General features: G+C 42.8%; 1 protein-coding gene across 1 annotated transcript; it reads left to right on the top strand.

Moving 5' to 3' along the window:
- The first annotated feature begins 150 nt into the window (after nucleotides 1–150).
- LOC124148579 (oxalate:formate antiporter-like) lies at nucleotides 151–25,363 on the top strand. Its single transcript, XM_048391445.1, has 11 exons — nucleotides 151–442; nucleotides 1,160–1,349; nucleotides 9,332–9,458; nucleotides 10,157–10,296; nucleotides 11,367–11,481; nucleotides 12,140–12,222; nucleotides 18,607–18,736; nucleotides 19,295–19,417; nucleotides 20,420–20,629; nucleotides 22,222–22,321; nucleotides 23,404–25,363. Exons 1-11 carry the CDS (start codon nucleotides 355–357, stop codon nucleotides 23,448–23,450), a joined length of 1,353 nt encoding a protein of 450 aa, XP_048247402.1. The 5' UTR covers nucleotides 151–354; the 3' UTR covers nucleotides 23,451–25,363.

Below are 25,363 nucleotides of genomic sequence, written 5' to 3'. Positions count from 1 at the left end.
CTATACCGTGCAGGATACATAATGTGAACCGACATATCTACTTGTAATCTTTGTACGCATATTCATCATCAGATGCACACACAACAGTTTTATTTAGGTTATCACCGTTATCAAAATGATTATATATTGTATCATCCCTTTTCACCATGTCATAACTAGATGTCATTCATGAAAAGGCGGTCAAGGATATTGTTTGATGTCCATAGAGTTTCAATTTCTTTCAACAAATGTGCTTACTTTACTCAATACCCTGTTAAAACAAAAATCAAGGGAACTTGCTTCATCAACTTGTGTGACGTGCGTTAGACATCAAGAGGGCGAAAGAGTATTTTGTCTACTACACATCTGGGCAAGATGCCGTGCTGGATCGGCTGGCCTGCCACGAGGGTGATCATTGGTGGAGTACTTATACACTTAACCTTGGGGACATTATACACATTTGGTAAGTCAGTGTTACCATGTCAATCAATCAGTTATATTCAGTACTTAAAAAGCCACAGGCCTATAGTACAATGCGTATTTACATGTAGGTGACGTGGTTGTTAACTAACAATTCTGTTTCTATTTGACATCGCGTGATAAACATATGTTGACAGGTTACCTAACATAGTATCATTAGATGAAGTTAAAAGATCTACAAACTTATGGACATTCGGGTGTACAGAGTAGAAAGATGGCAAATATTTATAACGTAAATGTTTGTAAGCTTGACATACCAGAAGAAAGTGAAACTCATCTTCAATTGAATTTGTGTTACACAATGTGCGTATTCTGTCTCTTCTATCAGTGTGATTATATCTACCAGTCTCTATATACAGGTTGTGAGAGGAACATCTAAATCCTGCTAGTGTAGTTCTAATTTTTTTAAACTCGCCTAAATTTCAATATTACTTTTCATGATTTTATAATATAAACATTTATTTGATTTGGACATTAATTCTAACCATTTCTGCAAATACATATGTTTTGGCTCTGTGTGAAGGACATTAAAAAGAGCGGTTCTGATTCTACACACTGACTATACCACACATAATTAACTTGGCGTGGTTCAATGTTGGCAGAGGCCTTCAATTGTTTCGAATAGGTTACACAAAACTGATATTTTCAGAATGGATTCACTCCATTGGACTAACCTTTTTGCTTATTTGTTCTTCCACAGGCAATATGAACCCATACATCACGTCTTACCTACGGTACAAGTTTCGAGCCTCGGATACCGACTACTCAGACACAGCATGGGTGTACTCGGCTGCCACCATGGGCATGGGGTCCACGATCGTACTGGCGGGCGCGATCTATGACAGATTTGGCCCTCGCAAGACTGTGTCTTTTGGTTGTTTGCTAATGAGGTATACTTAGATTTATCCGAGTAGCTTTAAGTTACAAGTGCTGAATAATAACTTGATGTTTGTGAGTCCATTACCCAGCCAGGATAAGGGTCTTTATCTATAGTTTACTGTTCATTGAGGGGCGGTCGGGCAGCCTTTTGGTTAAAGCGTTCGCTCGTCACCCGGGTGCGATCCCCGACATGGGTACAATATGTGAAGCCCATTTCTGGTGTCCCCCGCGATATTGCTGGAACATTGCTAAAAGCGGCGTAAACTGAAACTCACTACTGTTCACTTTGCGTGCGTCCATTACCCGTCCAAGGATTAAGGCCTTGATCTGTATTCTACTGTGCGCTGTGCGTGCGTCTATTAACCGTGCCAGGATTAAGGCCTTGATCTGTATTCTACTGTCCGCTATGCGTGCGTCCATTACCCGTCCAAGGATTAAGGCCTTGATCTGTATTCTACTGTGCGCTGTGCGTGCGTCTATTAACCGTGCCAGGATTAAGGCCTTGATCTGTATTCTACTGTCCGCTGTGCGTGCGTCCATTACACTTGCCAGGATTAAGGCCTTGATCTGTATTCTACTGTGCGCTGTGCGTGCGTCCATGGCCCTTGCCAGGATTAAGGCCTTGATCTGTATTCTACTGTGCGTGGGTATATTACCCTTGCCAGGATGAAGGCCCTGATCTGTATTCTACTGTGCGCTGTGCGTGCGTCCATTACCTTTGTCAGGATTAAGGCCTTGATCTGTATTCTACTGTCCGCTATGCGTGCGTCCATTACCCGTCCAAGGATTAAGGCCTTGATCTGTATTCTACTGTGCGCTGTGCGTGCGTCTATTAACCGTGCCAGGATTAAGGCCTTGATCTGTATTCTACTGTCCGCTGTGCGTGCGTCCATTACACTTGCCAGGATTAAGGCCTTGATCTGTATTCTACTGTGCGCTGTGCGTGCGTCCATAACCCTTGCCAGGATTAAGGCCTTGATCTGTATTCTACTGTGCGCTGTGCGTGCGTCTACTAACCGTGCCAGGATTATGGCCTTGATCTGTATTCTACTGTGCGTGGGTCTATTACCCTTGCCAGGATGAAGGCCCTGATCTGTATTCTACTGTGCGCTGTGCGTGCGTCCATTACCCTTGCCAGGATTAAAGCCTTGATCTGTATTCTACTGTCCGCTATGCGTGCGTCCATTACCCGTCCAAGGATTAAGGCCCTGATCTGTATTCTACTGTGCGCTGTGCGTGCGTCTATTAACCGTGCCAGGATTAAGGCCTTGATCTGTATTCTACTGTGCGCTGTGCGTGCGTCCATTACCCTTGCCAGGATTAAGGCCTTGATCTGTATTCTTCTGTGCGTGGGTATATTACCCTTGCCAGGATGAAGGCCCTGATCTGTATTCTACTGTCCGCTGTGCGTGCGTCCATTACCTTTGTCAGGATTAAGGCCTTGATCTGTATTCCATTGTGCGCTGTGCGTACGTCTATTAACCGTGCCAGGATTATGGCCTTGATCTGTATTTTACTGTGCGTGGGTCTATTACCCTTGCCAGGATGAAGGCCCTGATCTGTATTCTACTGTGCGCTGTGTATGCGTCCATTACCCTTGCCAGGATTAAAGCCTTGATCTGTATTCTACTGTCCGCTATGCGTGCGTCCATTACCCGTCCAAGGATTAAGGCCCTGATCTGTATTCTACTGTGCGCTGTGCGTGCGTCTATTAACCGTGCCAGGATTAAGGCCTTCATCTGTATTCAACTGTCCGCTATGCGTGCGTCCATTACCCGTCCAAGGATTAAGGCCTTGATCTGTATTCTACTGTGCGCTGTGCGTGCGTCTATTAACCGTGCCATGATTAAAGCCTTGATCTGTATTCTACTGTCGGCTATGCGTGCGTCCATTACCCGTCCAAGGATTAAGGCCCTGATCTGTATTCTACTGTGCGCTGTGCGTGCGTCTATTAACCGTGCCAGGATTAAGGCCTTGATCTGTATTCTACTGTCCGCTGTGCGTGCGTCCATTACCCTTGCCAGGATTAAGGCCTTGATCTGTATTCTACTGTGCGTGGGTATATTACCCTTGCCAGGATGAAGGCCCTGATCTGTATTCTACTGTCCGCTGTGCGTGCGTCCATTACCTTTGTCAGGATTAAGGCCTTGATCTGTATTCTATTGTGCGCTGTGCGTGCGTCTATTAACCGTGCCAGGATTATGGCCTTGATCTGTATTTTACTGTGCGTGGGTCTATTACCCTTGCCAGGATGAAGGCCCTGATCAGTATTCTACTGTGCGCTGTGCGTGCGTCCATTACCCTTGCCAGGATTAAAGCCTTGATCTGTATTCTTCTATGCGCTGTGCGTGCGTCTATTAGCCTTGTCAGGATTAAGGTCTTGATCTGTATTCTACTGTGCGCTGTGCGTGCGTCTATTAACCGTGCCAGGATTAAGGCCTTGGTCTGCATTCTATTGTGCGTGCGTCCATTACTCTTGCCAAGATTAAGGCCTAGATCTGTATTCTACTGTCCGCTGTGCGTGCGTCCATTACCCTTGCCAGGATTAAGGCCTTGATCTGTATTCTAATGTCGGCTGTGCGTGCGTCCAATACCATTGCCAGGATTAAGGCCTTGATCTGTATTCTACTGTGCGTGGGTCCATTACTCTTGCCAGGATTCAGGCCTCAATCTGTATTCTACTGTGCGCTGTGCGTGGGTCCATTACTCTTGCCAGGATTAAGGCCTTGATCTGTATTCTACTGTCCGCTGTGAGTGCGTCCATTACCCTTGCCAGGATTAAGGCCTTGATCTGTATTCTACTGTGCGCTCTGCGTGCGTCTATTAACCATGCCAGGATTAAGGCCTTGATCTAGCTGTATTCTACTGTGTGCTGTGCTTGCGTCTATTAACCGTGCCAGGATTAAGGCCTTGGTCTGCATTCTATTGTGCGTGCGTCAATTACTCTTGCTAAGATTAAGGCCTAGATCTGTATTCTACTGTCCGCTGTGCGTGCGTCCATTACCCTTGCCAGGATTAAGGCCTTGATCTGTATTCTACTGTCCGCTGTGCGTGCGTCCATTACCCTTGCCAGGATTAAGGCCTTGATCTGTATTCTACTGTGCGTGGGTCCATTACTTTTGCCAGGATTCAGGCCTAAATCTGTATTCTACTGTGCGCTGTGCGTGGGTCCATTACTCTTGCCAGGATTAAGGCCTTGATCTGTATTCTACTGTCCGCTGTGAGTGCGTCCATTACCCTTGCCAGGATTAAGGCCTTGATCTGTATTCTACTGTGCGCTCTGCGTGCATCTATTAACCGTGCCAGGATTAAAGCCTTGATCTGTATTCTACTGTGCGCTGTGCTTGCGTCTATTAACCGTGCCAGGATTAAGGCCTTGGTCTGCATTCTATTGTGCGTGCGTCCATTACTCTTGCCAAGATTAAGGCCTAGATCTGTCTTCTACTGTCTGCTGTGCGTGCGTCCATTACCCTTGCCAGGATTAAGGCCTTGATCTGTATTCTACTGTCCGCTGTGCGTGCGTCCATTACCCTTGCTAGGATTAAGGCCTTGATCTGTATTCTACTGTGCGCTGTGCGTGCGTCCATTACCTTTGTCAGGATTAAGGCCATGATCTGTATTCTATTGTGCGCTGTGCGTGCGTCTATTAACCGTGCCAGGATTATGGCCTTGATCTGTATTCTACTGTGCGTGCGTCTATTACCCTTGCCAGGATGAAGGCCCTGATCTGTATTCTACTGTGCTCTGTGTATGCGTCCATTACCCTTGCCAGGATTAAAGCCTTGATCTGTATTCTACTGTGCGCTGTGCGTGCGTCTATTAGCCTTGTCAGGATTAAGGTCTTGATCTGTATTCTACTGTGCGCTGTGCGTGCGTCTATTAACCGTACCAGGATTAAGGCTTCGATCTGTATTCTACTGTGCGCTGTGCGTGGGTCCATTACTCTTGCCAGGATTCAGGCCTCAATCTGTATTCTACTGTGCGCTGTGCGTGGGTCCATTACTCTTGCCAGGATTAAGGCCTCGATTTGTATTCTACTGTGCGCTGTGAGTGCGTCCATTACCCTTGCCAGGATTAAGGCCTTGATCTGAATTCTACTGTGCGCTGTGCGTGCGTCTATTAACCGTGCCAGGATTAAGGCCTTCATCTGTATTCTACTGTGCGCTGTGCGTGCGTCCATTACCCTTGCCAGGATTAAAGCCTTGATCTGTATTCTACTGTCCGCTATGCGTGCGTCTATTACCCGTCCAAGGATTAAGGCCCTGATCTGTATTCTACTGTGCGCTGTGCGTGCGTCTATTAACCGAGCCAGGATTAAGGCCTTGATCTGTATTCTACTGTGCGCTGTGCGTGCGTCCATTACCCTTGCCAGGATTAAGGCCTTGATCTGTATTCTTCTGTGCGTGGGTATATTACCCTTGCCAGGATGAAGGCCCTGATCTGTATTCTACTGTCCGCTGTGCGTGCGTCCATTACCTTTGTCAGGATTAAGGCCTTGATCTGTATTCTATTGTGCGCTGTGCGTGCGTCTATTAACCGTGCCAGGATTATGGCCTTGATCTGTATTTTACTGTGCGTGGGTCTATTACCCTTGCCAGGATGAAGGCCCTGATCTGTATTCTACTGTGCGCTGTGTATGCGTCCATTACCCTTGCCAGGATTAAAGCCTTGATCTGTATTCTACTGTCCGCTATGCGTGCGTCCATTACCCGTCCAAGGATTAAGGCCCTGATCTGTATTCTACTGTGCGCTGTGCGTGCGTCTATTAACCGTGCCAGGATTAAGGCCTTCATCTGTATTCAACTGTCCGCTATGCGTGCGTCCATTACCCGTCCAAGGATTAAGGCCTTGATCTGTATTCTACTGTGCGCTGTGCGTGCGTCTATTAACCGTGCCATGATTAAAGCCTTGATCTGTATTCTACTGTCGGCTATGCGTGCGTCCATTACCCGTCCAAGGATTAAGGCCCTGATCTGTATTCTACTGTGCGCTGTGCGTGCGTCTATTAACCGTGCCAGGATTAAGGCCTTGATCTGTATTCTACTGTCCGCTGTGCGTGCGTCCATTACCCTTGCCAGGATTAAGGCCTTGATCTGTATTCTACTGTGCGTGGGTATATTACCCTTGCCAGGATGAAGGCCCTGATCTGTATTCTACTGTCCGCTGTGCGTGCGTCCATTACCTTTGTCAGGATTAAGGCCTTGATCTGTATTCTATTGTGCGCTGTGCGTGCGTCTATTAACCGTGCCAGGATTATGGCCTTGATCTGTATTTTACTGTGCGTGGGTCTATTACTCTTGCCAGGATTCAGGCCCTGATCAGTATTCTACTGTGCGCTGTGCGTGCGTCCATTACCCTTGCCAGGATTAAAGCCTTGATCTGTATTCTACTATGCGCTGTGCGTGCGTCTATTAGCCTTGTCAGGATTAAGGTCTTGATCTGTATTCTACTGTGCGCTGTGCGTGCGTCTATTCACCGTGCCAGGATTAAGGCCTTCATCTGCATTCTATTGTGCGTGCGTCCATTACTCTTGCCAAGATTAAGGCCTAGATCTGTATTCTTCTGTCCGCTGTGCGTGCGTCCATTACCCTTGCCAGGATTAAGGCCTTGATCTGTATTCTACTGTCGGCTGTGCGTGCGTCCATTACCATTGCCAGGATTAAGGCCTTGATCTTTATTCTACTGTGCGTGGGTCCATTACTCTTGCCAGGATTCAGGCCTCAATCTGTATTCTACTGTGCGCTGTGCGTGGGTCCATTACTCTTGCCAGGATTAAGGCCTTGATCTGTATTCTACTGTCCGCTGTGAGTGCGTCCATTACCCTTGCCAGGATTAAGGCCTTGATCTGTATTCTACTGTGGGCTCTGCGTGCGTCTATTAACCATGCCAGGATTAAGGCCTTGATCTAGCTGTATTCTACTGTGTGCTGTGCTTGCGTCTATCAACCGTGCCAGGATTAAGGCCTTGGTCTGCATTCTATTGTGCGTGCGTCAATTACTCTTGCTAAGATTAAGGCCTAGATCTGTATTCTACTGTCCGCTGTGCGTGCGTCCATTACCCTTGCCAGGATTAAGGCCTTGATCTGTATTCTACTGTCCGCTGTGCGTGCGTCCATTACCCTTGCCAGGATTAAGGCCTTGATCTGTATTCTACTGTGCGTGGGTCCATTACTTTTGCCAGGATTCAGGCCTAAATCTGTATTCTACTGTGCGCTGTGCGTGGGTCCATTACTCTTGCCAGGATTAAGGCCTTGATCTGTATTCTACTGTCCGCTGTGAGTGCGTCCATTACCCTTGCCAGGATTAAGGCCTTGATCTGTATTCTACTGTGCGCTCTGCGTGCATCTATTAACCGTGCCAGGATTAAAGCCTTGATCTGTATTCTACTGTGCGCTGTGCTTGCGTCTATTAACCGTGCCAGGATTAAGGCCTTGGTCTGCATTCTATTGTGCGTGCGTCCATTACTCTTGCCAAGATTAAGGCCTAGATCTGTCTTCTACTGTCTGCTGTGCGTGTGTCCATTACCCTTGCCAGGATTAAGGCCTTGATCTGTATTCTACTGTCCGCTGTGCGTGCGTCCATTACCCTTGCTAGGATTAAGGCCTTGATCTGTATTCTACTGTGCGCTGTGCGTGCGTCCATTACCTTTTTCAGGATTAAGGCCATGGTCTGTATTCTATTGTGCGCTGTGCGTGCGTCTATTAACCGTGCCAGGATTATGGCCTTGATCTGTATTCTACTGTGCGTGGGTCTATTACCCTTGCCAGGATGAAGGCCCTGATCTGTATTCTACTGTGCTCTGTGTATGCGTCCATTACCCTTGCCAGGATTAAAGTCTTGATCTGTATTCTACTGTGCGCTGTGCGTGCGTCTATTAGCCTTGTCAGGATTAAGGTCTTGATCTGTATTCTACTGTGCGCTGTGCGTGCGTCTATTAACCGTACCAGGATTAAGGCTTCGATCTGTATTCTACTGTGCGCTGTGCGTGGGTCCATTACTCTTGCCAGGATTCAGGCCTCAATCTGTATTCTACTGTGCGCTGTGCGTGGGTCCATTACTCTTGCCAGGATTAAGGCCTCGATTTGTATTCTACTGTGCGCTGTGAGTGCGTCCATTACCCTTGCCAGGATTAAGGCCTTGATCTGTATTCTACTGTGCGCTGTGCGTGCGTCTATTAACCGTGCCAGGATTAAGGCCTTCATCTGTATTCTACTGTGCGCTGTGCGTGCGTCTATTACCCTTGAGAGGATTAAGGCCTCAATCTGTATTCTACTGTGCGCTGTGCGTGGGTCCATTTCTCTTGCCAAGCTTAAGGCCTTGATCTGTACTCTACTGTGCGTGCGTCTATTAACCGAGCCAGGATTAAGGCCTTGATCTGTATTCTACTGTACGCTGTGCGTGCGTCTATTAACCGATCCAGGACTAAGGTCATGATCTGTATTCTACTGTGCGCTGTGCGTGCGTCCATTACCCTTGTCAGGATTAAGGCCTCGATCTGTATTCTACTGTGCGTGCGTCTATTAACCGAGCCAGGATTAAGGCCTTGATCTGTATTCTACTGTACGCTGTGCGTGCGTCTATTAACCGATCCAGGACTAAGGTCATGATCTGTATTCTACTGTGCGCTGTGCGTGCGTCCATTACCCTTGTCAGGATTAAGGCCTTGATCTGTATTCTACTGTGCGCTGTGCATGCGCCCATTACCCTTGCCAGGATTAAGGCCTTGATCTGTATTCTACTGTGCGTGCGTCTATTAACCTTGCCAGGACTAAGGCCCTGATCTGTATTCTACTGTACGCTGTGCGTGCGTCTATTAACCGAGCCAGGACTAAGGCCATGATCTGTATTCTTACCTGCCAGGCTTCCTATCCAAAGAATCTGTTTACCCAATTGCAAGTCACTCCTCTAACGAGTCACTGTCAAGCTATCAAGATATTTACTCATAATTTCCATCTATCACGCTTCATTCACTGTATCTTGTGTTTTTGCTTCAGCGGAGGCATCGCACTTACCTACGTCACAATACAACACTCGCTGGCCTTAGTGGATTTGACGTATGGGCTGATGTTTGGGCTCGGCATCGGGATATCATACGTTGTGCCCATGAGCTGTGCAATGAAGGTAATGGTAAAAGTCAATACTCTCATTGATGATCGTTGAACGAAGAGAATCCGATTAAGTTGATATCATTGTATGATCTCACCGTTGTAGAGTGCATCTGCAGGAGGGGCAAACCATATAGAATTGAGTTATTTATCGAGTCTGGACCAGAGGATCAAGTGATTGACATCATGAGCTCTGATCTACGCAGTTGGGGTACAATGACATGGTTCAACCGAGTCACTGAGCCTGACCGTACCTTTTCTGTACTGGAATCCAAAGCGCCATAAAAACCAGAACAGAGATACATAGCTGGATCCAGTAAATGATCACCCAAATGCCTGTCTGGAGTATTAACCATTGTCCTTAATAAAATCAAGGAAGGATTTCCTCGTGTGTTTTATAGGCGACCAATTGACTTGCCTTTGCATGTGTTTGTGACGGATGCCACCGGTAGGGCAGGATAGGCTCACATTGTCGCGAACACCTGGTATTATCATGATCTGATAGCGGTTCAAAAATATATGTTCATGGTATAGTCGAAATCGAATAATCGACTCTGCTTTCAGCAGATATTTCTTATGCTTATGGAATTTGTTTTGATGCTGTCGTATATCGACACTGACAGCTACATGGCTATGGTTGTTGACATTTTAATCTTTTTAATATATATGAATATTAGCCAAAGTGCCGTAAAATTATTTGTGTTTTATTTACAGTGGATTCCCGACAGAAAAGGGCTTGCCTGTGGATTAACCGTGGCAGGATTCGGGGGTGGTGCCTTCATCTTTGACTACGTTCAAACATGGTTCATCAACCCAGACAACGATCCACTTCCGAAGCATGTCGACGACAAGTAGTAAGTAGTTAAAGCAGACACGTTGTGCTATCCCTGGAACATGTTCACGGGGGTCGCTAAACCCAACTGACTCTTAATACATTGGCTGCTTTGCGGTCGTTGTTACTCACATATGCCCCGTCTTAAGATATGTAAACATGTTCCTCGACTGACAGTAACTCGAAGTTCATTGAGTTGGATTTAACGCCGCTTTTAACAGTATTCCAGTTATATCACGGCGTGTCAGCTTAATGTGGAAGAAAAGCCCGAAGTGATGCAGGTCTCAGACGTTTACCACTTCGGTGAAACCCACGAACACGGGTATGGTGCTGACAAACCTAGAAACATAATCGGGGTGAACCGGGATTCGAACCCACAATGATAGGTTTCTGGCGTGCCCAAGGGACGCAACTCTGCACAGCAAATCGCGACTCCTTAGACGAATGGGCCACCCGTGCTCCCAACTGTGAAAGAGAATTTGAATGTGATGTTTAGAGAATATTTGAGTCGATTTTATACACCAGCCAAATAATACCCCACGCAACTGATGAGCCCAAAGTACTGAGAAACGCGATCTATTTATGCCCAGTGCCAGCCACGTTGTCCGTCACCCCAGCAACGCTATTGTTTGCGGATGACAACAGTTAAAGTAGTGTTATGGTGACAGAAAAAAATCAGATTTGTTCATCCACGAGTGAGTGAGTGAGTGAGTGTGTAGGGTTTAACGCAGCTTTTATCAGTATTCTAGTTATATCACGGCGTGTCAGCTTAATGTGGGAGAAAAGCCCGAAGTGAAGCAGGCCTCGGACGTTTACCACTTCACGAGCACGGGTATGGTGCTGACAAACTTAGAAACATAATCGGGGCGAACCGGGATTCGAACCAACAAACATAGGTTTCTGGCGTGCCCAAGGGACGCAACTCCGCACAGCGAATAGCGGCGCCTTAGACGACTGGGCCACCCGTGCCCCCTGTTCATCCATGACGGTTTTTAACATGAATGGATATGTGTATCAGATAAAATAACTTTGAAAATACAACATACGTTTATAGTGTATTTCAGTAATAGGTTTTGATCTTATCTATTACAGCTACTTCACGCAAGAGAAAATTCTGTCTCGAGTCCCTCCCGTGTTCTGTGTTTTGGCTGGTTGCTACGCAGCTCTACAAGTGATTGGGATCCTGTTACTAAGGGACCCGCCCGAGGTTAGAATATAGTTCAGCGATAACACACGGAGCTTCACCGATGTAGGGAATTGCCATTGGGTCCATCACAATCGGAGGCTCCAATTATATAGGCTATCCTACAGACTCATTTATTGAGTTCTTATGTGACAACGACCTCAAAGATATATATTTGCCGTAAAAGGTGACTATGCTTGTCGTAACAGGCGACCAACGGGATCGGGTGGTCAGGCTCGCTGACTTGGTTGATGCATGTCATCGTATCCCAATTACGCTCGATGCTGATAATATCAATCACTGGATTGTCTGGTCCAGACTCGATTATTTACAGACCGCCGTCATATAACTGGAATATTGCTGAGTGCGGCGTTAAACAACAAACCAACCAACCAACATTCAAAACGTCAACGCAAGGGAATATTCAGTCTCCAGCAAAGACATTCCATTGTGCGTAAAATGGCAAAATACCGATTACGTCACTCACATAATTTACGAAAAAAGTAAGTGTTTCTTTGTTGCAGAACGCCGCCCCCAGCGAAATGCCAGTTTTAACTGAAGTTAACACTTAGAATGGGATCTACACCCGTCGTAACAATGCATGCGACAAACGAATTTGTGCGCTTTAATTAACAACTACATCTCTTCTCTAGAGTTAAAAAAATCATTTGGGGGTTGGCAGATGAGGCTCGTGGACGAGGAAGATGATGAGGAAGGGGAAGAGTCATCACTCACAGACGGAGGGCTGCCCACGTCCTTCACCAGGTACAGTTACATATGCAGGTCATCCTACAGAGTTCAACCATCTTGGTTGTTGCTATTTTCTGTTGCGTGTATGCCTCCTCCTTATGGAGTGGTCGTGCAGTGCTTCAAAGTATCAACACTGTTGGTTGGTTGGTTTGTTGTTTAACGCCGCACTCGGCAATATTCCAGCTATATGACGGCGGTCTGTAAATAATCGAGTCTGGACCAGACAATCCAGTGATTGATATTATCAGCATCGAGCGTAATTGGGATACGATGACATGCATCAACCAAGTCAGCGAGCCTGACCACCCGATCCCGTTAGTCGCCTTTTACGACAAGCATAGTCACCTTTTACGGCAAGCATGGGTTGCTGAAGACCTATTCTACCCCGGAATCTTCAGGGGTCGTATCAACAATGGTTTAGCAAGGTTTTTCAACATTTTCGTTGTGGCAGTAAATTCAGGAGTATTGGGGTCTTGCTCAATGTCTGGTCAAGATGATCTACAGCATGTCGCCATGTATGTTATTGAGTGTGACGTTAAACAGCAAACCAGGAAACACACATTTATCATCCAAAACTGGCTCCCACAGGAGATATCGCTTGGGTGAGATCAAGCGATATCTACACTGCAGATATCGATGCAATGAAATTGCATCACAATGCTTTGCAGACCATTGTGACGTCATTGGTTACCATACGTCACAATCAAATGACATCACAAATGGTTCTGCTACTGAAGCTGCAAGCAGTACGTTTTACAATAGGACACTGCTAATTACTGTCTACAAATTGAAAAAGTTGAAAGAATGATGTTGGATGATAAATAAAATCTCACCCTCGTGTCTTTTGATATCAAATATATCAACACTCGGAATTTTTCTACTTTTATCAACTCGTGTTGATATATTTGATATCATAAGACACTCGGGTGAGATGCTCTATATATACGATGCAAGGGACAGGATCTTGATTTCCCAGACGCTGACAAGAACAATAACATGGAGAAGTGACACGGAATTGATGATCACATTGGTCGCATTGTCTGACATGCAACTATTTGAGTGACATTTCGTACAATCCTATATATATCCTACATGTAGACGTTTTGTTCTTATGACAAAAGATGCCGTGACTACCTTAACACAAAAAGCATTCGTGTGCAATGCAAAGACCTTTTAAAACCCAATAAATGTTACAGTCAATAAGTGTAGTGTTACCACAATAGAGCTATTAGCTGTAAATGTGGGACGTCAGGCTCGTCTGACAGTATTGCTGAGGGTCATTTATTAGTAATTGTCCTGTGACCCTATCTTTTACAATGATTTAATTGTCTGAATGGTCTCACGCATGTGTACTTTTTTAACATTAAACTGAAAATATACACTTACATAACATTTATTATTTTAAAATCGGTCCATTGAATATTTTGGTGAAAATGTCTTTCATATTGATCAGGACATTTAATTCAATAAACGTTTTCTGCAAAAATGTATTGGAAAGTGAATTTTGGACAATCGTCAAAATATGCTACTTTTTTACGAGATTTCAAAACCCAAACGAGAATTGGAACCTATTTTCTTAATTTGAATTTTCAAATCGCCATTCTCGAAAATACTTTTGCTGTCAAAATTTCAATTAATTGCTATATTTAATGGAATACTTCTATGCCGTTAATCCCCTGTTTTTAAAGAATGCAATTAGTCAACAGATAATAATAAATCACTTCTTTTCAGCTATTTGTCTTTTAATAATATAGATAACCTAGGTGTTGTTTTTAATACGATGCAAAATAAAAATACTTTTTCTGGAAAAAATTAAATATACTCCTTATACAAATATTCTAAACAAAATATTGATCACATGTATTTCCTTGTTAAATCAAGTAATATTACACTGTATAGTTTAAATTCAATTGTTAAAAACGCTCGTCACACACCATTTTAGATGTAATCACTGATGAGAAACGCCTATGGTTTTGCACTTCGTCACATATGTAGATTGATATAATTGTGAAAAAATAGACTAATGCATTGACACACATGTGATCGAGAAGATATAACAGCGGAACTCTGCGCTTTATGAAAACTGTAACATTAAGCAAGGTCTTGCCGGGCGAATACAAAGGGAGATCACTCTCAACTTGAGTATGAACTGAGATTAGCTGCCCCTGGGTTGTCAATAAGGTCACGGTCATTACTATAGTCAGCCAACACCTTCCGTCTTCATCCTTCCAAAATTGTAGAAAAGGTATGTTGTTTGAACTTGTTTCGTCAGCACGGACTCGGAAAGAAATATATTCTAATTATCGGCTCCATACTTATGTGGATCGCAGTCGCGATTAAGGACATTTCTGACGTTAAATCTTTGATGCGTTCTTCGTGTTTTCGAAGTAGTAGAGTCATATACCTTGAATCCGTGACACTTTGTTCCTACCTTTTTTTATGATGGATTTGTTTAACTGACATGATTAACTAAAAATTAGCCCCCATGACCCTCTGGAAAATGACGGCTAACTCTGCCAGAACGCAAAATTCAAAATGGCCGTCGACGCCATTTTTAATAGCTTGAAATAGTATATCTCTAGAAGAATATCAGCCACAGACACATATAAGGTGTCTAATTCCACTAATTTGAACATGATAAATCCATTGGAATCGTTATTTTTTACATTAGAAGCAATTCTGACCTTGAATTCCAAGATGGCCGCCGGCTGCCATCTTGAAAAACAGAACATATCATATCTCAAATACTAGATGGGCTACAAGAACAAATGAGGTGTCTTATCTAACTCATTTTAACACGATAAAACTATTGGAATGGTTAACTTTATCCTTGGGATCATATTTATCTCAATATTCAAAATGGTCACCAACAATGTAGGATATAAGGTATACTCAACTACAAAAGAAACGCACATGCCGGATAAGTTTGAAGGGTTATATCTTGGAAACTACATGAGCTAGAAATATATTTTTTGTAGGTGATTAAAGCTAAAATGTTCAATTTAACAAATCTATTAGTAACGACCACAATTGATCATGTTAAAGTATTAAACATTAATTTTGCGTTTCTTTGAGTTATGCGTTTCTTTAGCGGTTGGGTATAGTATTGTCATACCTTAAAAAATGATAAACTGATTGTAATGATATTGGTATAAATTTTAATGTGCATAGTTGTATATGCCCTATCTAACTGTCATGTTCATTCAATACCAGTGTAATGTGATATTGATCAATATCTAAGGATTGAGGGGGAAATTGTCTGTTTGACCTCAACAATTTGTTTGAAGCACAACATCAACAACCTAAAACTGATTTTGAATGTTAAAGCAAATAACTTAATGCTAAGGTAGTTATAATAAATTCTGCAAAGGATATATTATTTTCAGATGCCAAGGAAAACATTTTGCTATATTTGATTCGGTATCAGGTGCCTATTAGTCACTGCATTGTAGTAATAGATCTAAATAAAGCTTCTGTAGTGGTAATAGTGACCATAAGGATATCACTGATGAAAGCGCTCAGCATCTTCAGCGGGTGAACCTCCGAGAAGCACAGAGTATTTTCTTCAATCATGTTCATCAAGTAATTTTCAAAGATCATGAATTCCGTACCGTACAAAGTCTCCTGAATGATTACAAGCGCATCATCTCAAATTTTGGGCATAATTCAATAGTTAAATCAAGCTTCTTCAAGAACTTCTGATCAAAGAATTTGGTGAAAGCATCAGATTTCATGAACGCAATCAGAAGAATCAGAGTGAACTGGTCTATGATACCACAGCAGGAGGAACATATGTTGAGGCTGCAATATATTCACTTGGTGTCAGCAATGATCAGCTAGCTATGAATGTTGAAGCAAGTCAAGGAGCAAATCATGAGCATTAACACTGACCCCTGGCCTCCATACATCCATGAATTGGAGAGAGAAGAAGAACTGAGTGAACTTCTATTGAAGCTGATCACCTGGATGAAGCATCCAAAGATGGCTGTCATTGATGATTGTCCAACTGTCCGTTCAATTGCTTCTGTCATCACATCACCAGAAAACACACTGCATTTGAGACGAATATGTCAGTCATGCTACATGGACTGACAAAAAGTAGGGAGATCATTGATGTAATGCACAAAGATGGTTTGGGAATCAGCTACAAATATGTTATTTTGCTGCGGGATTTCTGGGTAGCGACTGACCTAAAGCATTCATTGAATTGTCCTTTCGAGCTTGCTGAAGGCAAACCTGCTGTGGCTATAGTAGACAATTATGACTTCAAGAGTGACACACTCATTGGTGCTGATCAACCTCACCGCACTAACGTGATGTTTGTTCAACCAGAATCTTTTGATTCAGAACCGTTGGAGAGTCATGAAACTTGTCAAGTTCCCACTGCAAAACTGGCCTCATCTCTCTCTGCCTCTCTCAAGGAACTTGGAAGTGAAATGCAGAAGATTTATCCATACAAAACAGTTAAACGTGGAGAGCCACCCATCAGGACAGATACAGAAAACAACAGTATTCTTTTGGACACATCTACTCAGAGGACACGTGGTGTTATTCATGCACTGGCCAGGGCCTAAGATGACCTCTCAAGACCAAAGACAGAAGAACAGCAAGTGCCTGGTTAAAAAGGGTTTCATGCTAACATGTCACAACCGCAAGAGAAGAGCCGCGCAATATACCACATGACATATTCTGACCCGCCTAGTAAGACCATCCTTTATGATGTGATGTGCAAACTTGCTAAGTCAATTATTGAAAAAAAGATGCCTTTCGCAATCATGGTAGGTGATTATCCGGTCTACTTGCTCTTGCTGGAGTTGAAAAGTGAGAAGGCGGTTCAGTTCAGCAAAATGTTGCCATTCATGGCACCCTTCCACATCCAAATGTCATTCATTTACACCATTTACAAGAGGTTTAAGGGTTCAGGTATTTCTGATGTGTTAGTGGCAGAAGGTGTATTTGCAGAAGGGTATGTAGATCAAGCACTCCGAGGAAAACATTTCAAGCGTGGTGTACGATGTCTGTACCTCTTCTATGAAACAATGGTCCATATGATGCTAAAAAAACACCTGATGTGTATCAAAAAGAAACACCAACTGATCTCTGCTAGATGCGTGTGTGACGAGGAAATGTCAGAATGCATTATACCAATTCATGTGCTTTCTGGATGTGACCATAACTCTGGTTTCTATGGGATTGGCAGGAAGGAGTAAGGAGTTTCCAAAGCATCTTTTTACTTGCGTTCTGTTGTTCCTAGTACAGTATTACCTCCTCATAGAATTATAAGTATTTCAAACACCGTAATAATTTCATATATTGTGACCATTTTAAATAGAGATAAATATGATCCGAAGGATAAAATTAACCATTCCGATAGTTTTATCGTGTTAAAATGAGTTAGATAAGACACCTCATTTGTTCTTGTAGCCCTTCTAGTATTCGAGATATGATATGAACTGTTTTTCAAGATGGCAACCGGCGGCAATCTTGGAATTCAAGGTCAGAATTGCTTCTAATGTAAACAATAACGATTCCAATGGATTGATCATGTTCAAATTAGTGGAATTAGACACCTTAAATGTGTCTGTGGCTGATTTTCTTCTAGAGATATACTATTTCATGCTATTAAAAATGGCGTCGACGGCCATTTTGAATTTTGCGTTCTGGCAGAGTTAGCCGTCATTTTCCAGAGCGTCTTAGGGGCTAATTTTTTAGTTAATCATGTCGGTTAAACAAGTCCATCATAAAAAAAGGTAGGAACAAAGTAGTCACGGATTCCAGGGATATGACTCTACTAAAGTGTAGAATTGAATCACACATTTTAAAAAATGAATCGTAATGTCAATGTTTGAACGTAAAGCAAACTATTTGTTTGGGAAATTATCTATGGCAAAGGATGCCGCCATCTTGGATGAAGATAAAATAAACTTACGACAGGTATGGGTCTATCTTAGATTTAGGACAAATTAAGAGTGAGTGAGTGAGTTAGGTTTAACGCAGCTTTTAACAGTATTCTTGTTATATCGCGGCGTGTCAGTTTGATGTGGGAGGAAAGCCCGAAGTGATGCAGGTCTCAGACGTTTACCACATCGGTGAAACCCACGAGCACGGGTATGGTGCTGACAAATCCGGAAACACAAACTTAAGATATCTTCGCGCTACGATAGTTTCGAAAATAGGGTACGATAGCATAGGATTTCCTTTCGGTAACTTTACGATATTTGGGCCCTTGACGCTAATAAATCACACGATCAAGTTTTTTATTGCAGCCGAGCGGTCGGGTTCGATTCCCGACATGGGTACAATGTGTGAAGCCCATTTCTGGTGTTCCCCGCCGTGATATTGCTGGAATATTGCTAAAAGCGGCGTACTCAATCACTCACTCACTAACTATTATTGCAGCCATGGCAGAGATGAGCAGGAACAATACGTGTCATGGAAACAGAGCTGGAAGACCAAGGACTTCTGGCTGCTGTGGTTCTCCCTGTTCTTCAACAGTCAGGGTCTTGTGTTCTTTTCAACTTTCTGGAAGGTAAGTAAAGTTGCCGAGAAATAAGCAAGTCAGAACACATATATAGAGGATATTATATGAGTGGTCATGTCATACTATGTTTACGAGACGAGTGTCGTAGGAACCACAATTTGTCAAATGACGTCAACAATCTTCAGCTATGTCATGGTTTCTAGTGTGACGTCATTCCGACCTGACGTCACAATAAGATTCGAATGACGTCAACAATGCCGTCCGGATGACGGAATCAATACACTGTTGTCTCGTGACGTGAGTGAGTTTGTTGTTTAACGCCGCACTTAGCAATATTCCAGCTATATGATGGCGGTCTGTAAATAATCGAGTCTGGACCAGACAATCCAGGGATTGAATATCATGAGCATCGATCCACGCAAATGGAAAATGATCTTCAGACATTACTGTAATAAAGGCCAAAAATACAACCCAAATAACATAGTATATCTTAAAATACATGTCTCCAGACATGACATTTGATAAACATATCTTTAACTGTTAAAATGTGTGAATGTTAACATGATTTATTCTAAGCGCTTTCATATTTTGAAATGATTATTTCAGGCATACGGACAGACTTTCATCCATGATGATCAGTTCTTGGCCGTTGTTGGAAGCTTTGCTTCCTTATTCAATGCAGGAGGCAGAATCCTCTGGGGATATTTAGGCGACAAATTCTCCTTTAAGGTATACGATACTGACAATGAAACGTCTGAATTGCGAGAAATCCATGTCCATGCATTGGTGAACAGTGATTCGAGGAAATAAGTAATATTGAGGCTGTACAAACATTCGAATTTCAGCCAGAAATTGTAGATCTTATTTTGCAACATGTAAGCTTACACGCTTATGTTCCCGTGTTTTAGGTGAACATGTGACTTTCCTTTGCATGTATTTGTGACAGGTGCCATCGGTGGGGAAGGTTACACTCACCTTTTCGCGAATACTTGGTATCATCCCTGTTTGATAGTGCTTCATACACACATGCTCATGATACATTCGCAACCACTCCCCCCTTTCCGTAACCTGCAAGAAGACTCGTCCCCCTATTGATGAATGTTATGTGCGAAAATACGACAAAGCAATCGGAATGCGCGTATGAATTCAAGTACTTCGGTAACAGAATCCCTCAGGAATATTTTATTTTACACATGTCTTGCATCTAGTGTGAGTGTGTATGGTTTTACGTCGCTTTTAGCAATATTCCAGCAATATCACGGCGGGGGACACCAGAAATGGGCTTCACACAATGTACCAATGTCGGGAATCGAACCCGGGTCTTCGGCGTGACGAGCGAACGCTGTAACCACTAGGCTACCCGACCACCCCCTCTTGCATCTAAATATATACCCAAGATAAAGTTAAGTGTGTTCAACCATACTGTATAAATACCGTTAGTCCCGATGTGTTTAAATAGCATCCGGAAAAAAATGGAAATATAAGTGAATCATTACGCAATTCTTTTAACTATGCCCGTTTGCGCTTAAACGTAACCCAGCCGCAAAAACGACCGCGAGAGGGGCACGAGTCGCTTTTCGGCTGGTCCCGGAATAACACGAGTTGGTCACGAATGGCTCATGATATAGTCGGAATCGTACAATCTGCTTTTGGCAGATATTTAGCAGATGGATATGGAAAGGGTTTTGTCGGGTTTTTTTCACAATGGTGCATGGTTGATCTTTGTTGTAGGTTGCAATGCTGTGTTTGTGTGCAGTATTCACAGTGCTGATGGCCACCTATAAGTTGACTGAACTGGTGGGAAAATCTTTATTCTTCATCTACGTGTGTCTTACGTTCGGAACTTTCAGTGGAAACTATTCACTGTTTCCAGTGGCTACGGCGCAGACATTTGGACAGCGCTACTTTGTACAGAACTACGGACTGCTGTTCACTTCTCAGGTTTGTACAACAAATTCCGTTGACATTGCATGAGATCATATAACATGTATTACTGGAGCATATCTGACCCGAAAGGAGATCTGAGTTGGGTTCAGCGACACTTTGAACACTCACCCACTCACGGCTCGTGTCAACTCGATGTGGCACGAAAGTCGTAAGTGATGCGGGTCTCAGACGTTCACCACTTTAGTGAAACCCACGAGCACGGGTATACTGCTGACAAACCCAGAACATAATCGGGGCGAACTGGGATTAAAACCGACCAACATAGGTGTCTGTCACGCCTAAGGGATATAATTCTGCATAGCAAATTGCGGTGCCTTAGACGACTGGGCCACCAGTGCCCGTAGGGATGTTTGAGCTTAAACTGATAAAAAGTGACCTGTACCATTTACATTTTGAAATGCTCCAGATATGTTCTATTTTTCGCAGTACTATCAAATGTGACTTTGACTTTGTTTTCCACCTTTGGACAATCTGAATATCACTACCACAGGCGGAGATATTGTTTCAGACAACTATTCTGCAAGAGACAAATACGATTTTTTTGGTTCTATTCATGATGTTTCAAGTGCAGAACATGCACGCGCATCGATCCTTGGATCTCATCTTACGTTTCACACTATATTGTTGTCGCTCCTGGGCTTGGCATTCGGTCGTTACTGCATCTCGACGATTCCAACAATTACCTTATAAATTTCGTACCAAATAACATCACATTCACGCTCCAAATATATTCTTATAGTGAGTGAGTGAGTACGGTTTTACGCCGTTTTTAGCAATATTCCAGCAAATCGAACCCGGGTCTTCGGCGTGACGAGCGAACGCTTTAACCACTAGGCTACCCGACCGCCCCTATTCTTATAGCTTTTGTATATGTACACTCGATAACCAATAACTTTGAGTTGATAATGGCTGATGCATCCATTTGACAGATGACAGACTTTGGTACAGCGGCTTCACTAGTGATGTCGGATCCCAGTCATGTTACACAAATGCCTTTATCAGATTACCATGTCTGTTCATCCCAATGAATAAGTGTTAGAATATCATAATTTTGTCAGAGCGAGTTATTCTCTCAGTCTATTCTTCAGCACATACAATTTTATCTAGAAAAGGAGGAGTCGAACAATATCTTTTCAGTAAATATTTTTTAACAACTCCTCCGTATCCATCTTCCCATGACTCTCAAATGCACTCGAGACCCGTGAAGATTGTGGGGTAGAATAGGTCTTCAGCAACCCATGCTTGTCGTAAAAGGCGACTATGCTTGTCGTAAAAGGCAACTAACGGGATCGGGTGGTCAGGCTCGCCGACTTGGTTGATGCATGTCAACGATCCCAATTGCGTGGATCGATCCTCATGATATCAATCACTGGATTGTCTGGTCCAGATTATTTACAGACCGACGTCATATAGCTGGAATATTGCCGAGTGCGGCGTTAAACAACAAACAAACCAAACCAAACCAAATGCACCCGATATCTTATAAGTTTGAATATTTGAAAAATAGCGAAAGGGTTTTAAATAGTTTTCCGTAGTTTTGTTCTCTGCATTTCTTTATCAACAGACAGATATGTTGTACTTTGCAGGTCATCATGTCCGTGATCACTGCATTCACTGCTCCCTACATCCAGAACGTCATTGTGTGGTATGGGTTCTTCCTCCTGTCAACTGGGTGTTCTTTCTTCAGTACGTATGGTTTAATATTAAACCTTTTGGAACCTCCCAGAAATGTTCCCTGTCGAATTGCTGTTCTCTCTTCAGAACGTATGGTTTAATATAAAACTTGTATATTAACGATACGCCTCCTTTTGGAACCTCCCAGAAATGTTCCCTGTCGAAATGCTGTTCTCTCTTCAGAACGTATTGTTTAATATAAAATTTGTATATTAACGATACGCCTCTTTTGGGAAAATCCAAGAATCGTTCCTTGTCAACTGGGTGTCCTTTCTTCAGTTTGTATGGTTTAATATAAATCTTGTATAAAAACGACACGCCTCCTTTTGGAACATCCCAGAATATTTTCTTTTCAACTGCATGTTCTTTCTTTAGTACGTATGGTTTATTATAAATCTTGTATATAAACAACATGCCCCCTTTTGGAACATCCCAGAAATGGTCACATGGAGTATCATAAAAAAACTAGAGTTGGTTATTATCCCCCGCCAAACATATTATCCTCAGCTACATGCTGAACTTGTGCCTTTTGCTATTTAGAAATTTCAGAAATATTTATTTTTTACGTTTCCATGGCAACAAGATTAACTTAGGTTCTGTGAGGGTAGGGTTCGTTTCCGGAGCATAACTCATAAACCGTTCAATATCTTTTCATCAAACTTTGCAGGTTTGTCAGGTACATGCTGAACTGGTGCCTTTTGCTATTTAGAAATTTTAGAAAATTTTATTTTTTACGTTTCCATTGCAACAAGATTGACTTAGGTTCCAAACTCTTCTTTTTTTTACAATTTCCATGACAAGTTCAACCTCGGTTAAAAAAAAGTTAGGGTTTGTTCAGATTGAATTATGTCATAAATTCTTTAACAGGGGCTGGGCATATAGCCACGTTAGTGGCAAACTTTTGTTTGTGTTTGCATTGTATTGGTGTTGGGTGTTACCTGGACTAACATTTTATCGGTTATACACTTTCTTTTTTCATTATGTTTGATGTTTTGACATCATGTTTATTTTGTATTACCGTCTGCAAGACGAATGCAGTTGTTATAATAGCAACTACTCAGTTCTTGTCTACTAATGTTTTACTCCCTTTCCAGGTTTCATACTGGTGTTAGCTTTAAAACAAGAGCGACCGTTCATCTGAGATACGAGATTTACAACCATGTTCCATCTGAAACCAATGCTAGTTGAACCAAGTATGTAAATGCACTTACTTTCGAAGAGGCGTCGGCCGAAGAGTAACAACAAACCGAAGATATAACTGAGTGCAGAGATTTCGGACTCCAAGCTCACCCTTTCTATCCGAACGTTGAGAAAGATTACCAAGCTCACCCTTTCTATCTGAACGTTGAGATAGATTACTAAGCTCACCCTTTCCATCTGAACGTTGAGATAGATTCCTAAGCTCACCCTTTCTATCTGAACGTTGTTATAGATTCCCAAGCTCACCCTTTCTATCTGAACGTTGAGATAGATTCCCAAGCTCACCCTTTCTATCTGAATGTTGAGATAGATTCCCAAGCTCACCCTTTCCATCTAAACGTTGAGATAGATTCCCAAGCTCACCCTTTCCATCTGAAAGTTGAGATAGATTCCTAAGCTCACCTTTTCTATCTGAATGTTGAGATAGATTCCCAAGATCACCTTTTCTATCTGAACGTTGAGATAGATTCCCAAGCTCACCCTTTCTATCTGAACGTTGAGATAGATTCCCAAGCTCACCCTTTCTATCTGAACGTTGAGATAGATTCCCAAGCTCACCCTTTCCATCTGAACGTTGAGTTAGATTCCCAAGCTCACCCTTTCTATCTGAACGTTGAGATAGATTCCTATTCGCATGGCCTCACCTTTGGTTCATCAGAAACAATGTTTTATAAAGGAAAGTCAACATATATCTTTTGTAAATGCACTTGGCACTGTTTTTGTATCATGACTACTATTTATGTTACACTGCGGCATCTCATTGTGCTAGCACTATTAAACTTGGCATTAGTCCGGACTAGTACAAACAGCCAGACACGCACGTGCATGCACGTGCAATAATCTTGGACGGGACGTTAAACCCCATTTCACCCCATTCCATGTTTCAGTAACCACTTCCTCATTTATTCAGAACTTTATGACGGAATTGGCATACTTCTGACTTAGTTCATAACAAAGTTTTGTGTACTTCTGATTTTGATATTGTGTTTGGGGGTTTTGGGAAATAGGGGCTGTCTATATTAGTACTTCAAAGGAGAAAGTGTATGGCTGTTTCGAAATTTCGGCTGTTCCGACAAACACTTTTCAGTTTCCTCACTGTCGATAAATTCATAGCATTTACTTTTCTGACCTTAAGTAGATCATTTGATGTTTCGGAAAACATATGAACCTCAAAACAAAAGAACCAATTTCTCAAGCACAGTCAGCAAAATTGTACAAATGTTGCTTGAAATGATAAGGTACAACGCTCAAAATAATAGTTATTTCTTTGTAACAACAACCAGAAAAAGTATGTTTACAACCATGGACTTTCAAAGATATATATAAAGCTACCAATGTTCTTGTTCTATTACAAAACCAGTTCCTCTGTTGAGGTGGGTGGTGTGGTAGTCTAGTGGTTAAAGTGTTCAGTCGTCACGCCGATAACCTTGGTTCGATTCCCCACATGTGTAACTTTTGTGAAGCCAATTTCTGATATTCAAGCCCACCGTGATATTGCTGAAATATTGCTAAAAGCGGCGAAAAAAAACCTTACTCACTCTGTCGATGTAAAGACACATGGTCTTAATTGGTGTATTTCCCATATTAAACTTTTTTGTGTGTGAAATCAATTCACTGCCTTTACCGCCACAGAAGAACTGGTGTAAGCTGAACAAAAGCTTTTGTAGCGTTATATTTGAATCTTCATTACTGTGGCACTACCATGCGACATTGATCAACATCTAATAACGGACGCTGTTTGGCCAATTGCCTCTGAGATATGTGATGTTTTATGCCGTTTTATGAATTAATAGTGCAGCTCTATGATCATCTACTTACGGAATCTGACGCATTATGAATGTAAATATTATTATG

This window comes from Haliotis rufescens, unplaced genomic scaffold (genome assembly GCF_023055435.1).
Source record: "Haliotis rufescens isolate VD_foot unplaced genomic scaffold, xgHalRufe1.0.p SCAF_9, whole genome shotgun sequence".
Classification (NCBI taxonomy): domain Eukaryota; kingdom Metazoa; phylum Mollusca; class Gastropoda; order Lepetellida; family Haliotidae; genus Haliotis; species Haliotis rufescens.
The sequence above is the reverse complement of the archived record's forward strand: the minus strand, read 5'-3'. Positions and strand labels throughout refer to the sequence as shown.

Bases quoted from the DNA above. Each gene is read 5' to 3' on its own strand.
- LOC124148579 (XM_048391445.1), top strand. From the start codon at position 355: ATGCCGTGCTGGATCGGCTGGCCTGCCACGAGGGTGATCATTGGTGGA. The intron at 12,223-18,606 runs GTACAGTTACAT...CTATTATTGCAG, and splicing joins CTGCCCACGTCCTTCACCAG to CCATGGCAGAGATGAGCAGG. The intron at 18,737-19,294 runs GTAAGTAAAGTT...TGATTATTTCAG, and splicing joins TCTTTTCAACTTTCTGGAAG to GCATACGGACAGACTTTCAT.